At 37.9% G+C, this 16,170-nt stretch overlaps 1 protein-coding gene across 1 annotated transcript in view; it reads right to left on the bottom strand.

Moving 5' to 3' along the window:
* Positions 1-531: 531 nt before the first annotated feature.
* Positions 532-16,170, bottom strand: part of LOC110453936 — a 34,340-nt gene continuing 18,701 nt past the window's right edge. Inside the window, exons 6-8 of the mRNA XM_021503180.1 lie at positions 15,319-15,938; positions 7,551-10,083; positions 532-6,802 (exon numbers count right to left, since the gene is read on the bottom strand). Coding sequence (XP_021358855.1) covers positions 5,823-6,802; positions 7,551-10,083; positions 15,319-15,938 — 4,133 coding nt within the window. The 3' untranslated portion in view covers positions 532-5,822. The remainder of the gene's footprint in view (positions 6,803-7,550; positions 10,084-15,318; positions 15,939-16,170) is intronic.

The raw sequence follows: 16,170 nt of genomic DNA, 5'->3' as shown, positions 1-16,170 counted from the left end.
GGCACTGTACAGTATTTTGTATACGTTGTGTATTTATGGTAAGCTCCAGGTATCAAAACCCATCAGAGTAAAAGACACTTATTATGAACAGGATTTTGAAACTCAAGACTTTAAATAAGGTGGAATTATGAATTTAATGGAGTTGTTTCTCAGATCTTCTGGTATCTTTATGAATAAGAATATTGAATGGTTTCCTGTTGAGTGTATACATTTAATGTGTATGATATTTGCCCTGCTCATTTATGTTTGTTAAATTCTTTCGAAATTTATATGATGTTTTATTCAAAACCATTCATACCCTTTTTCCAAAATCAAAACAGCAGGAAATCGCTGTCAAAAAACCCATGACTGACATTTTATTGGATGTCGCAATCATCATTAGTGACGTCATCACAATTTTTGATAAAAGATGTTCCTTTTATTATACTGATATATAGTTCCCAATACTTCTAATACAGTTGTATATGTGTAATTAACTGATAATGAGCTAGTGTACTCTATACTTACCGGGAAAAGATGGACAGAGACAAATGATTGTTTTAAAATAGGTTTATTCATATTATGTTAGACCAGAGATGAAATTGCAATGAAAACACTACATAATATATATATGTTAATTCTACAAAGAATTTTGGCAGCGAAAAAGAGCAAGCAGAATCTATCCACTAAAGATTGATCAAATTTTAATAAAATTTAAAAAGCACCATTTATTATACATACATTTCAAACATACATAGATTTATAAATTGGTGTGTACTTTTTGTATTCACGACAGCTAAAACTTGTAACAATCTCTTAAAATTCAGGAAAAAATCATACATAGAAACATTGTATTTGTTTTTTCCTGATTTTGCATGAGTATGTTTAAATAAATGACAAGATAGTCCAGAGGAATGAGGAAGACAAATTTTTAACTTGGCATTCTTTGCGAAATGAAAGGAAGGTTGACAAATGGGAAGATGCATTTAATCTCGGTACAATTGTTAAGAACAACATAAGTTGATCTATTATTCTTCTGTTGACTTCAATTTGGACTGGTAAGATTGCCTTGGAACTGTTACAAGCACAGGTAGCACACATTTATAGAGGCCTATACTAGTGACCAAATATTCTATACTATCATGTAATCTATGTGTATAGAAGTCTTGATATGGTCATTACAGGTGCATTATATATATCCATGTGTCGAGGTGACACCCCTATTACACAATAGATCAACAGTTGTCTTTTTTATTTAGTTTTTAATTTTTACATTTCAACTGGAAGATTTAAAATTTTGAGTATTGAACAACTTTGTAAAGGTCTAGTGATGGAACAGTTAAAAACTTCAATAATTTAACAGATTTTTTGTCGATATTGTGCTGTTTTGTTCCCATACGTTTAAAGTCAACCTTCCTCTCTCGAAAATAGACTTGAATACATCATGAACTTTACAACAGTAAAGTGACCTAACTATCCCCTTCTTCATGAAGAAGAACACTGAGGATATCTTGAACAAGATTGGATGCAAAACCTTTACACTCAATTAAACCTAAGAAACAAAGAAATGTGCAACCTTTCCAACCTCGCCCTAAATGAGGTCTACCTAGAATTACAATCTCTATCCGACTGTGACTGAGATCTTGCTATGGTTATACTATTTCCACCTTGCTTACCTGTGATATCTCACTATAGCTACCTTAGATACCTCGTTCTAGCTACAGCTTTTAAGCTTCACAGAAAAGTTAAGAACATTTGTAGGGGAAAAAGTAAACATTCAGCCATATTTGTTATTTTGTTGCTATACTTGATTGACATCACATAGTTACTCTTGATACATACATACGCACCAGTTCTTAGAGGGCGGTGTACATGTATGTACCATTAATATGGACCAGTTTATTGATTAAACATTCCTTTGGGATGTAGTTGCATTAATTGTTATGGCTATTTCTGTCGCTATTTGTGGCTGGAATTTAATCCTCCTGGTAAATTGTACTTAATGGTTGCGTAACGATGCAGAAAGTACTAGATGTATCGCGACTGATTATGGACTGTGTATCTAGTAACAATGAGACTTGTATAAACAGTATGGCTGGATATTTCATTTATCCCAAACAAAGATTCCTAAGTTTTTGTTTCTTTCCACTTAATTGTGAGTTTTTGCATACAGTTCATACATTCATAACAGTATTGAAACATAAATAACATCATTTAAATGTATTTTGCAGAGAAATCAATAAAGAGACAGCACATAGTATTAAATAAAGCACATTGATTTTCACAGACATGCAAAGTATGTGTATATCATCATGAATCACATGCATCAAGTTTCAGTATAAGTATATCGATATTATATAAATCATTGCCATGTGGTTTTATACACATGGGTTGACTGGCTGCTTGCTGTAGCCTGCTGGGAGATCTGCCAATAAAAAGAATGCTGATAAAAAATGGACACCATAAGTTTTTTACACAAGATGATCACGACATCAACAACTATGGATGGTAAAGACCTTGATTCTATAGAAGCTGTCTGGTGTATTTCATCAGATTTAGGAGAAATATGTGACCAGGCAGGCACACCATCTACTGTATACTCTGTATTGTACACAATATGAAAATGATTCCTCATTCTTGGCACATCCAATATCAATAATGTCTGGTAATGTTTCAAGTTTTGGTATTATTAGATATACCAAGATTGAGTTCTCCCAGTGCTTTTTAACTTGCACTCTATGAAATCTAAACAGAATATTTATGGTACAGTGCTACATGTACATTGTACGGTGTACACATATTCAAAAAGGTAAATGCACCCAGAAGAAAAGTTTTGGTACTTCTATAAAACTAAAAGAAAATATTGGGTAAAGACCTGCATTAACTTTTTTGGACAATTTGCTGCTAATTTCAATAATGCTTCGAGCCAATAACAGTTATAGCATACATAGTAACGTAAATAGACACCCACAAATGTAAATACAATAACCTACAGGTAAATTGATAAAATATAAAAAGTAAGAAATTTCATAAAAGTCAATATAAAATCATTTAAAAAACTTGTTCATTATACAATTTTTTGGTCACAGAAAAATATTTCTTATCACACATATACCAAAAATTTAAACTTTGGTCATTTTGAAAAAAAAAAAAAATTGCAATTTTTTCGAAACATCATACAACTGACAGAAATGCATCTGTCCATCAACATTGTTTGCAGCTTGTATAAAATGTTTGTCACTGATGTATAAAACATTTCCAGGTTTTTTATGAATTGAACTCCATACCTTGACACCAACAACATAACACATTACTATCTAAGATGTTGATTTCATTTTGACAGTTTAACTAGATCCAAATGCATTGTATCAAGCATTCCTCATTCCTGTAACATGATCAATACACACTAGCTGTAGAAGTCCTGTAACATGATCAATACACACCAGCTGTAGAAGTCCTGATCCTTTGCCTTCTTCTGATATTCCCAATAAAAGTTTTGGAACCTTTAGCCTAGCAGTCAGTTGAACTTTACCATTACAAGTACAAAGGTTTGAGTTTGGAATTTTCATGACAAGTAAGGTTCTTCACTAAACCGTGTTTATGAAATCCTACTATTTCAATAGACAGTTCTTGAATTATTTTGATCAGAAGCTAGTACAACAAAACTTGTAGAAAGTGCTACTGCAATTCATGTTTGTTCTTGTGTATCTTATATATAACTCTAGTAGAGTAAATATTTTGATAACATCTTCACATTTGAATGCAAACTTACATTCCTGTATGCAACATGTCCTAAAAACATATCAGGTAAATTAACACCATTTTTGAGGAATGCCAATGGGATACCTATTTAATGTTCCAAATTCAGAATAAACTTGCCCTAAGTCAGTTGAATATAACTCTAGGTTGTTTTGTTTAAGGTCACAATGTCGACTTTAACCATGACTGAGTTTTATTCTTGATCTCCAATTAAGTCTTTTCCTCTTAAAAGGAGGTGTAGAAAGGATATCATTACAAGTGCAGACATATCATGACATATACAGATGTAATAGCTACCAAAATGCTCCCACAAATTACATGTTACACAAATATGAAAATAAAAACTGATCAGCTTGTAGACATTTTGTCACAGGATGTAGATAAAATGTTACTGGCATTAATCTTGACAGTTATTTTTAAGAATTATTGCCCTGTTTACAACAACAATATGAACTTCAGCAAAAACAACCAGTGCTTACTTCTAGTTACAATGAGAAGATAATTGGAATTTCGCCCTATGTTGCTTGTCTATAATACATCTAAACATTAATCTCCATCACCAGTGAACTTCAATCAAACTGCCAACAATGTTTATAATGGATACACTGGTTACTGTATAGTTGTTCAATTTTGCAGCATTAACATTTTTGTAGGTGATCACAACATATTAAATATTTGTGAAAAATCAAATGCTGTCTACATTAATTATCCAATCATTTTAGTTCTATAGCCCAGAATGATAATTTTCTCTAGGAATTTGACTCGTTCACCTCTGAAGACAAATTTGAACTCTTTCAATTCAAAGGTTGGAATTGAGTTAACAATGCATTAAAAAATCCACAAGCAGATCAAATTAAATCTACAGCAAAAACCAGGTAATAGAAGTTTTAAACACAACAGTACAAGATATATATAAGCTGAAAACTGTAACAGGTACTTTCTTTCCTTGACCAAGCTGTTCTTTAGATCTAAACACTCTTATTTAACTGGTACAAAAATAACAAATAATGTACTTTTAAATTTTGACTTTTTGAGATTGTTTCCAATTCAAATATGTATGTAAAGGAGGAAGACTTGCAATTATTGATCGACAACATTATAAACAAACATCACAACAGAGTTATAATAGACATGCCGCAATCCTCGAATTGGATCCAAGCACTATGATATAAAGTATGGTATATTCCTACATGTAACTTTGGGTTGAATTTGGAGGAGATAAATTAATTCAAGTGAATTTCATTTATTTTTTCTGAGTGCTTGTATTTCACATATATCTGTAATTATCCTTGATAATGAAATAAGCTTTATTAAAGCTAATTTCTGGCTTATAAAAGGCGAGTCCCATTACTCCAGCCGCACTTTTCAATTGTGTTTTGGGGGAAATGTTTCCTTTCCTGTTCAAATTAGTCTAAGCATTCCAACCATTGCAGAATCAAACCACTGCAGCAAAGGATGAGGTTGCAGGACTAATAGGCTACACTCTCAATTCTTTCCTTTAATTATCTAGAATCAAAATATAAACAAAGGGGACAAAATCCTTAATCACCTTTTTTAAATAATCTAATTTTGAAATTATTTATCTCAAAATTCTGATGTGAAAAGTCTGGATATAGTATATTTATATATCTACATGTAGGAAATAGAACTTGGCACAGCAAAGCATACTTTTGAAGAGACAGAACAATATTTGTGACCCTGCAATTTTGATACATTTCTCATATATTTGTATTTTAACTACGTACAAGACAAAATGATTTTGAGTTTGCTTTTTGAATATATTACAATCTATATATCGTGTTTAAAATTGTATCTCTTAGCACTCAGCATTTGAATAAATACATATTCATATACTTTAATAAAATATCTAATATACTATACATACTACACATTAAGGAAATCAATCCCAATTTAATATATGCCTTCATTCTGTGAGGCTTCATGTCACAAAAACTAAAAAAAAATAACCGGTTCACAACGTTACAGATTTGGCACCAAACACATCCTGGTGTAATTCTACAGTGTAGATTAGTGAATAACTGCTCTTCCTCCATTGTTTTTATTTTAAATCATCACTTTCCATCTCATTCCTCCTCATCGGAGGATGAAGAAGATGTGAAGCTAGACCTCCTCTCTGGAAGGGGTGTGTCCTCTGGGAGGGGAGACGACCTACATGGAGGACCCTCTGGGGAAGAGAGTGTGTCCCTCCTCTCCGGTGATGCCCTCACACTCCTCTCAGGCGATTCCCTTGCACTCCTGTCCGAAGACTCCTTTTGGCCCCTATCCAAGTTGTCCTTATTATCTATAGAACCAATATCTGAATGTCCGAACTCACTCAGAGATGGCTTATGTTCCTTGTTACTCAGTGACAATTTTTTATCTGATCTACGCAGACTGTCTTCCCGAGATTGCATGTGTTCACGTCCTGCCCTCTGTATAGCTACTGTAGCTTCCATGTCAATCAGTGCATATTCAATAGTATTAGATTTTAACGATTTCTGAGAAGCTTTACGAGATTTTTTAGAAGCCCTGGTATTAGACGAATGAGAAAGATCGATTTCCGCATAATTGAGTTGAGGTTCGATTAGTTCTGGGGGCATTGACATAGAATAAAGTGGTGACGATGGAGGAGTCATGTCGATGTTCATATAAGTCCTGGGAGGACTGAACCTCTCGTGAATACGGCTTGACACTGAGCTATCGGTGCGAGTAAATTTTGGTACATTCGGGGACTCTCGTTCCCGGCTATAAACACTTGTCTGAGACTGTGAACATGACTCAAATGTGAACACAGTGTCCCCTGATGGAGACTGAGGCGTCTGGGCAGGACTTGAGCTTAGACTGTCATTAAGTGGACGACGACGCTCTACCATTTTGTACTCCTTCCCTGAACGAGGTCGTAGCAGAGTTGAGGCTGGACTAGTACGGATGCCACCTTCATCACAGCTGGGTAGACTGCTGTCGAGTGATGACATGGATATCGTGTCATCCTGATCACACTCCTCTTCCACCTCCACAACTAGGGCCAGGAATTTATCCTCCACCGCGGCAGACTCAGGCTTCACTGTAACCAAAGGTAGTACATACAGCAATGCGAAAAATGATATGACATTATCATTTCTAAATTCAGAATTATTGTACAGCCTGTACTTCATGTGCTATACATTTGCTGTAGTTATATATGTATATTACTAAATCACAAAACTGACCAGAGTCTTAATTTACAAGTAATCCATTAGTGAGATATGCAGTAATAAATACAGTTCAATCAACAAACACCTCCCTATCATTATAAGACCACTTTTTCAGGTAAGCATAGCTATATAATTACAGGTCATTCCACCGACTCCTCCCTATCACATCCTGTAATGGTGACCACTGTTTCAGATATAAAGGTATAACAGTTCTATTATTGTACCCGACACTTATTACAGGTCTCCACTGTATCAGATATAAAAGAGTTATGTTTCCTATCTATGACATATCAGAAAGTATCTACCTCAACTGCATCGGTGGATTTTTCACACCTTTAGTCTTTTATACTGTTCATGATCATGCGATGTAAAATTTTACATTGGACTTTGACATTTATTTGCATGCGAAGACTTTAAAAATTGGAAAATTTAATTTAACAAAGGTAAAAAAATCTTCTTTTCCCCCCCAGTTTCACATAAACATGATAGAGACCTCTACTTTGATCTTGAGATGAATTCATGCGTTAGACTTAACTCTGGTATGTGTTGAGTTAACAGTGATGTAGGATTTTGTTATCTAGACAGTGGGTTTGTTATGATATTGCCTTGTTAACCTACCTTCTTGTGAGTTGGTGGAGTCCCTCTGGACCCATACATTTTCATCCTCTTCAATAAGAGGGGGTGGAGGTTGTATCCTTAGTGTAGCTCTAGCTAGCTCCTTTTGAAACACTGGATCCACACTGCTTCGCTTCGGTGTGTCAGATGCACTAGTCAATACAGACCCATGACTGGGGAGAGGGTTCTCGCTATTACACACCATGGGAACACTTTCTGGTACAGGAGACAGGGGACAGGGGTAATGTTTTAACTTAGGAGGGACAAAAGGTGGCAGAGACGACACATGTTTTACAATAGCCAAAGCTTCCTCCTTTGGGGACAGAGCTTTGCTTCCATCAGTTGGTAAACTTCGCCTTTTTTTGTACTCACTTGTACATCGACTTTTCACTTTGTACAAATGCTGATCGTCAAATGATGACGTTTTTGATCCATGTTTAAAGAGTTCTATTAATTTTTCATCATCAGTTTTACTGCTATTGCTACTCTCTGACCCAGTAGACTCTAATATTTTAAGAGGATCTGACTGTAGTGCTGTAAAAACCATGGAGTCATGTGGCTTATACTTTTTGTGCCTGGAGTAGAGTAGCAGTTTCTGGGCTTGTTTATCTGACAAACTTTCACAATCATCATCCCCGTTTTCACTTCCTGTGCTTTCACATGGACCCCTGTAACCAGATTGAGACCGGCCACCCTTGCTAATGTCATTCAGTGAACTGGAGTCTGATCCAGTAAACTCATTATCACACTCGAGAAGTTGCATTTCATCGTCAAGTGATAAAGCAGAAAAATAATTGCCTTGCATTCCCTGATGGAGTCCTCGCACTTTGTCATTATTAGCAGGCTTTTGTTCCAAGAAACTTGCACGATTAGGAAAGCTTGATGACCTGCGATGGTCGCTGAGTGGCAGTGTGGGACTGTGGTGATGGCCACAGGATGATGAGGAAGAGTCACTGGACTGTGACAGAACCCGGCGCAATTGTACCGGCTCTTTCGATGACTGGTACGCAGTGCGCTCCAGGCAGCTTTCACTGGAACTGGAGGCCAGGAGATTTTCCTGGCTCTGAGACATACTTTTCCTGTTGCCGGAGTTTCTCCTGATGAGACGAGTGAGGAAGCCAGGGTTCCGACTTGACCCTTCATTTACTTTGTCTGTCTGAACACTACTGGTGGTATTGTTGGGAGGCCCACAGGTGGAATTCCTAGACGGCTTGGTACTGGTAGTTGTGACTGTGTGTTGTTGAAAGTTCATCAGATTAGGGAAAGGTATTGCTGTATTATCGATATCTGAGGTGTCACTGCTGAATGATGTATCAGCAATGTTCTTTGTTAGATTTAGCGTGCTCCCATCAGCTGTTAAATCAATGGACTGATGAGGTCGACGTTGTGCCAATTCAACAGAATCACTTCTCTTTTGAGTTTTGAAGTTAGTCATCAAGAGATAATTTTCCTCCCTGATGAGAGATGTGTTGGAGGATGTATTAAAGGACTGGTTTAAATTTGTAGAATTTTGTTGGTCATTATCCAGTACATCTGAAGCACTATACGACCGGCTGTACTGAGGCCTCACATCAGTACTTGCCGACCCACCCTGTCTTGCCTTGAATTCATTCTCATTTTCAAACAGGGATCCCATTTCCATATAAGCCCCTTGTTGTGAGACTGTGTTCTGCTGCTGTCTGTCAGATTTGTTGACAACCTTCCTTGTTGGAAGCTGAACTACTTCCCGGCCAAAACCAGTTTCAAGGTCTCTATCCTGTGTAGGCTGTTTCTCCTCTTTCTCAAACCCACCCATCAGAAGGTACGAATCTGAAGGCTCTGTGGTCACTTCACATTTGCTTTGTTGTCCATTTTTCTTAGGATACTTGTACAGGGATGCTGGGTCGGTCATCCCTTGAGGCAGTTTACGAGGTCGGTGTGGAGGAACTGGTGGGGCTTGGTCTTTTTCAATACGACTTTGACCATTTTTGAGAAGCCCTGGTCCTTTTGGTGGCAGTGCAGGTGGGGGTGGAGATGGCTCCCTTCTTGGGAAATCATTTGCATAGATATTTTCCTCCTTAGTTCCACTTGAGACAGATCTACATGACAGTTCAGATTCTGAAGAACTCTTACCTCTAAGGCAGTGAACATTATTTCTAAGTTGCCTTGGAGAACTCTTAAAGTTTTCTTTATTTGGACCTGATCGTCTTGTGCAATGTTTTTTCCCGGAAGGAACACAAGGAGCACTCCATGTACCACTGTCAGCACATGATGAGGAAACATGAACATGACTATTGTCAACATCGCCAATATCGTACTTCTCCAAGTTCACATAAGGGAGAGGAGCTGACAGTTTTGAATTTGATGGTATCCTCTTAAGTTTTGAAACAAGATTTGGACTGAGTAAAGTGGGCCCTTGATAAAATGCACCATGATTAAATGTGGTAGGTACATTTTCTGGTCGTCGGGAAGACTTGTAGATCTTTCCAGGAACAGGCGGTGGTTTATTTCTGTCCCTCCTGTTCCTTCCTCTCCTGGGATCATCATACTGACAACCCTGTAGATATACAATATCACTATATTAGAGACATGATAGTTTTTCAATAAGTGATGCTTCTGAGACCATAAGAACAAATATCTTATTGGTGTATCCTTCAAAAATCCACCTTAATGGATTATAAGCTGTACTAGAACAATTGGCAGTGATTTCTTTTGCCTACCGGGTAATTTTACTGCTGAATAAAGGCTGCTTCCCCTGGCTTATTTTCCCAAAATGAAGAAAACATCAGGAATATCTTCCCAATTTCAATGAAAATAATACATTATATTTTCCCAATTCATTTAGGAACAGGCTGTTGTAAAATTTAGGCTGAAAAAAATCGCTGATTGGAATTCTGGCCATGGAGACTGGACAAGTCTACTTCAAAATAGGTATAGTATATATTTACCTGTGTTTTTATGTGTTAAGTAATTGAAATATGCCAGTTACTATATTTTGATGTTACTTTTTTTAATAATATATTTTGATGTGTTACTTTTTTCATTAAGTGTAAAAATTATAGTGACAGAGGAGAGTTGTACGACTAAAATGTTACCTAAGCAATTGGTCACATGACGTGCTAAACCGTTCTTTAACTCCAGTACATACCATGACAGTGACTTTAATTTCAATTCTTTTTCAAAGATGATATTAATACAAATTTCAGAACTACCTTGTTAATAGAAAAAACAAACATATTTTAATAGTGCGGAAGATCAGTAGGATAGTGTGGAAGATCAGTAGGATAGTGCGGAAGGTCAGTAGGATAGTGTTGAAGATCAGTAGTATACTGTGGAAGATCAGTAAGTTAGTGGGATAGATTAGAAGATTAGTAGGATAGTGTGGAACATCAGTAGAATAGTGTGGAAGATCAAGATCAGTAGGCTAGTGTGGAAGATCAGAAGGATAGTGAGGAAGATCAGTAGAAAAGTGCGGAAGATCAGAAGGATAGGGTGGAAGATCAGTAGGACAGTGCGGAAGATCAGCAGGATAGCGTGGAAGATTAGTAGTATAGTGTGGTAGATCAGTAAATCAGTAGTGTAGTGTGGAAGATCAGAAGGATAGTGAGGAAGATCAGAAAATCAGTAGTATAGTGAGGAAGATCAGTAGTATAGTGTGAAAGATCGAAGATCAGTAAATCAGTAGTATAATGTGGAAGATCAGTATGATAGTATGGAAGATCAGTAGGGTAGTGGGGAAGATCCGTAGGATAGTGTCGAAGATCAGTAGGATAGGGCGGAAGATCAGTAGAATAGTGTGGAAAATCAGTAGAATAGTGAGGAAGATCAGTAAATCAGTAGTATAGGGTGGAAGATCAGTAAATCAGTAGTGTAGTGTGGAAGATCAGCAGGATAGCGTGGAAGATCAGTAAGATAGAGGGGAAGATCAGTAGGATCGTGTGGAAGATCAGTAAGATAGTGTGGAAGATTAGTAGTATAGTGCGGAAGATCCGTAGGATAGTGTGGAATATCAGTAAGATAGTGTGGAAGATAAGTAGGTTAGTGTGGAAGATCATTAGGATAGTGCGGAAGGTCAGTAGGATAGTGTTGAAGATCAGTAGTATACTGTGGAAGATCAGTATGATAGTGCGGAAGATCGGTAGGATAGTGTGGAAAATCAGTATGATAGTGCGGAAGATTAGTAGGATAGTGTGGTAGATCCGTAGGATAGTGGGGAAGATTAGTAGGATAGTGTGGTAGATCAGTAGGATAGTACGGAAGATCAGTAGGCTTGTGTGGAAGATCAGTGGGATAGTGTGGAAGAGCAGTAGGATAGTGTGGAACATCAGTAGAATAGTGAGGAAGATCAGAAAATCAGTAGTATAGGGTGGAAGATCAGTAAACCAGTAGTATAGTGTGGTAGATCCGTAGGATAGTGGGGAAGATTAGTAGGATAGTGTGGTAGATCAGTAGGATAGTGGGGAAGATCAGTAAATCAGTAGTATAATGTGGAAGATCAGTAGGATAGTGCGGAAGATCAGTAGGATAGTGCAAAAGATCAGTAGAATAGTGTGGAAGATCAGTAGGATAGTGCGGAAGATCAGTAGGATAGTGCAAAAGATCAGTAGAATAGTGAGGAAGATCAGTAGGATAGTGCGGAAGATCAGAAGGATAGAGTGGAAGATCAGTAAATCAGTAGTATAGTGAGGAAGATCAGTAGGATAGTGTGGAAGATTAGTAGGATAGTGTGGAAGATCAGTAGGATAGTGCGGAAGATCAGGAGGATAGTGCAAAAGATCAGTAGAATAGTGAGGAAGATCAGTAGGATAGTGCAAAAGATCAGTAGGATAGTGCGGAAGATCAGAAGGATAGAGTGGAAGATCAGTAAATCAGTAGTATAGTGTGGAATATCAGTAGGATAGTGCGGAAGATCAGTAGGATAGTGGGGAAGATCAGTAGGATAGTGTGGAAGATAGTGTGGAAGATCAGTAAATCAGTAGGATAGAGTGGAACCTCAGTAAGATAGTGTGGAAGATCAGTAGGATAGTGCAAAAGATCAGTAGAATAGTGTGGAAGATCAGTAAGATAGTGTGGAAGATCAGTAGGATAGTGTTGAAGATCAGTAGGATAGTGTGGAAGACCAGTAGGATAGTGAGGAAGATCAGTAGTATAGTGTGGAAGATCTGTAGGATAGTGTGGAAGATCAGTAGGATAGAGTATAGTGTGGAAGATCAGTAGGTTAGTGCGGAAGATCAGTAGGATAGTGTGAAAGATCGAAGATCAGTAAATCAGTAGTATAGTGTGGAAGATCAGTAGTATTGTGTGGAAGATCAGTAGGATAGTGTGGTAGATCCGTAGGATAGTGTCGAAGATCAGTAGGATAGTGCGGAAGATCAGGAGGATAGTGTGGAAGATCAGTAGGATAGAGTATAGTGTGGAAGATCAGTAGGATACTGTGGAAGATCAGTAGGATAGTGTGGACGATCAGTAGGATAGTGTGGAAGATCAGCAGGATAGTGCGGAAGATCAGTAGGATAATGTGGAAGATCAGTAGAATAGTGCGGAAGATCAGTAGGATAGTGTGGAAGATTAGTAGGATAGTGTGGAAGATCAGTAGGGCAGTAGGATAGTGTGGAAGATCGGTAGGATAGTGTTGAAGATCAGTAGGATAGTGTGGAAGATTAGTAGGATAGTGTGGAAGATCAGTAGGTTAGTGCGGAAGATCAGTAGGATAGTGCAAAAGATCAGTAGGATAGTGCGGAAGATCAGGAGGATAGTGTGGAAGATCAGTAGGATAGAGTATAGTGTGGAAGATCAGTAGGATAGTGTGGTAGATCCGTAGGATAGTGTCGAAGATCAGTAGGATAGTGCGGAAGATCAGAAGGATAGTGTGGAAGATCAGTAAATCGGTAGTATAGTGTGGAAGATCAGTAGGATACTGTGGAAGATCAGTAGGATAGTGTGGAAAATCAGTAGGATAGTGCGGAATATCAGTAGGATAGTGTGGAAGATCAGTAGTTTAGTGTGGAAGATCAGTAGGATAGTGTAGAAGATCAGTAGGATAGTGTGGAAGATAGTGTGGAAGATCAGTAAATCAGTAGAATAGTGTGGAAGATCAGTAGGATAGTGAGGAAGATCAGTAGGATAGTGCAAAAGATCAGTAGGATAGTGCGGAAGATCAGGAGGATAGTGCAAAAGATCAGTAGAATAGTGTGGAAGATCAGAAGGATAGTGTGGAAGATCAGTAGGATAGAGAGGAAGATCAGTAGAATAGTGTGGAAGATCATTAGGATAGTGCGGAAGATCAGTAGGATGGTGTGGAAGATCAGTAGGATAGTGTGGTAGATCCGTAGGATAGTGTCGAAGATCAGTAGGATAGTGCGGAAGATCAGGAGGATAGTGCAAAAGATCAGTAGAATAGTGAGGAAGATCAGTAGGATAGTGCAAAAGATCAGTAGGATAGTGCGGAAGATCAGAAGGATAGGGTGGAAGATCAGTAAATCAGTAGTATAGTGTGGAATATCAGTAGGATAGTGCGGAAGATCAGTAGGATAATGTGGAAGATCAGTAGAATAGTGCGGAAGATCAGTAGGATAGTGCAAAAGATCAGTAGGATAGTGTGGAAGATCAGCAGGATAGTGCGGAAGATCAGTAGGATAGTGAGGAAGATCAGTAGGATATAGCGGAAGATCAGTAGGATAGTGTGGAAGACCAGTAGGATAGTGAGGAAGATCAGTAGTATAGTGTGGAAGATCAGTAGTATAGTGCAGAAGATCAGTAGGATAGTGTGGAAGTAGTATAGTGTGGAAGATCAGTAGGACAGTAGGATAGTGTGGAAGATCGGTAGGATAGTTTGGAAAATCAGTAGGATAGTGTGGAAGATCAGTAGTATAGTGCAGAAGATCAGTAGGATAGTGTGGAAGTAGTATAGTGTGGAAGATCAGTAGGTCAGTAGGATAGTGTGGAAGATCAGTAGTTTAGTGTGGAAGATCAGTAGGATAGTGTAGAAGATCAGTAGGATAGTGTGGAAGATAGTGTGGAAGATCAGTAAATCAGTAGAATAGTGTGGAAGATCAGTAGGTCAGTAGGATAGTGTGGAAGATCGGTAGGATAGTGTGGAAAATCAGTAGGATAGTGTGGAAGATCAGTAGGAACCCATCTTTAGTATACAGCACAGAGATTAATTAGATCTTCACTTCTGTAAATGGACTTAAACATGAAACTAACAGTGTACATTCATATCTTTAACATAATGGTTCTTTTTAAATACGAGAGTTTACAGCAATTAGGTAATAGTACTATTTTTATCACTAGAAATCTACTTTAAACATTTCATATCCTACAGGTGTGTAAACTTACTGGTATGTTCATCGGATCAGCATGCAATTAAAAAGATTTACAAACACTACAACCTTGCTTAATTCGTAGCAATTATTTTTTATTTTTGTTTTGCAGAAACTATGGTGTCCTGTCTAATGATGTTTCTCAAAACAAATTTATTATAAAATTCCTAAAATTGTGCAGACAACATGTGTGTACACCTGCCCCACGTACAGGACTATATTTATAACGAAGGGTTTAACGTCATAAGCACACCTGGCATGGTATATGATGATGTATAATTATATATGCCTGGTGCATCAAATAGTACACACAGAACATACGGTAAACTATTTTTAAACAGCTATAGAACTCAATTAGATAAAGGCATTTTTAAACAGATGCTCTCATGACATAGCATTGTTTTTTTTCTGTTATCTGAATTAATACCTGTAGTGATAGGTCTTGATATGAAAATAATTTTGTATTATACCTGTAGCATTTCGTCGAGTAACGAGATTTCCTGTTGTAGGCCCCTCTCTTCCCTCTGGAGACACTCCAGTGCTTCCTCACGGTCCAGTTCCTCTAACTCGTCAATGTGGTTTGGAACTGAACAGCTGATACTCTTGTATTTGTCATTGAATGGAGAGTAGGCTCCATAACCACAGAGAGCAGGAGCACTGGCAGACACGCTGGCCTTACACCCCAGGTAAGTCGGGGACGACTCACAGCTGGCCAGACTCAGACTGGAGGACGAGTGATCCAGGTTATGTCCATCATCACACATGTGAGGAGAATGCTGTAATGAGTCCTCGTGCTCGTGTTTGGGTGATTTAGGGTTCTCTACCTTGCGTATATGTCTGGGTGGCACGTCATACAGGGCCATTAGTTTCTCCCGCTCTAGGTTTTCTATACTCCTCAGCTGGCTATTAAAGTTATAGTTGGCAGCGTAGCCAAAATTGGAGTTGTTGGTCCAGCCAGAATTTGATGTGCTGAAGGAGTGTCGCCAGCCTCTGCTGTCGTAGGAGTTCGGCGAGGAGGGTACACTGTTCTTGTATAGATTCCCGCTCAAAGACTTGGTCACAGGGTCCAGATAGTCACAGTTCTGAGACCCTGTAAAGTACAAATTATAAGTTGTGGAGTTTTGTTCTACAGTGACTTTTGCTAACAGCTGGAAACAGATTCAATCATAATTTGTAAAGGCATTGTGGTAGATAAATCTATCATAATTGCACCAAAACAAAAATATAATGGGCATCTGCTATTCGAATGGTAACACTAAACAATGGTACATGTACATTGTTCACTTTTAGAGCTATTCTAGGTAAAGAGAGGTGGGGGGGGG

Source organism: Mizuhopecten yessoensis, unplaced genomic scaffold, assembly GCF_002113885.1.
Source record: "Mizuhopecten yessoensis strain PY_sf001 unplaced genomic scaffold, ASM211388v2 scaffold7547, whole genome shotgun sequence".
Taxonomy (NCBI): domain Eukaryota; kingdom Metazoa; phylum Mollusca; class Bivalvia; order Pectinida; family Pectinidae; genus Mizuhopecten; species Mizuhopecten yessoensis.
The sequence above is the reverse complement of the archived record's forward strand: the minus strand, read 5'-3'. Positions and strand labels throughout refer to the sequence as shown.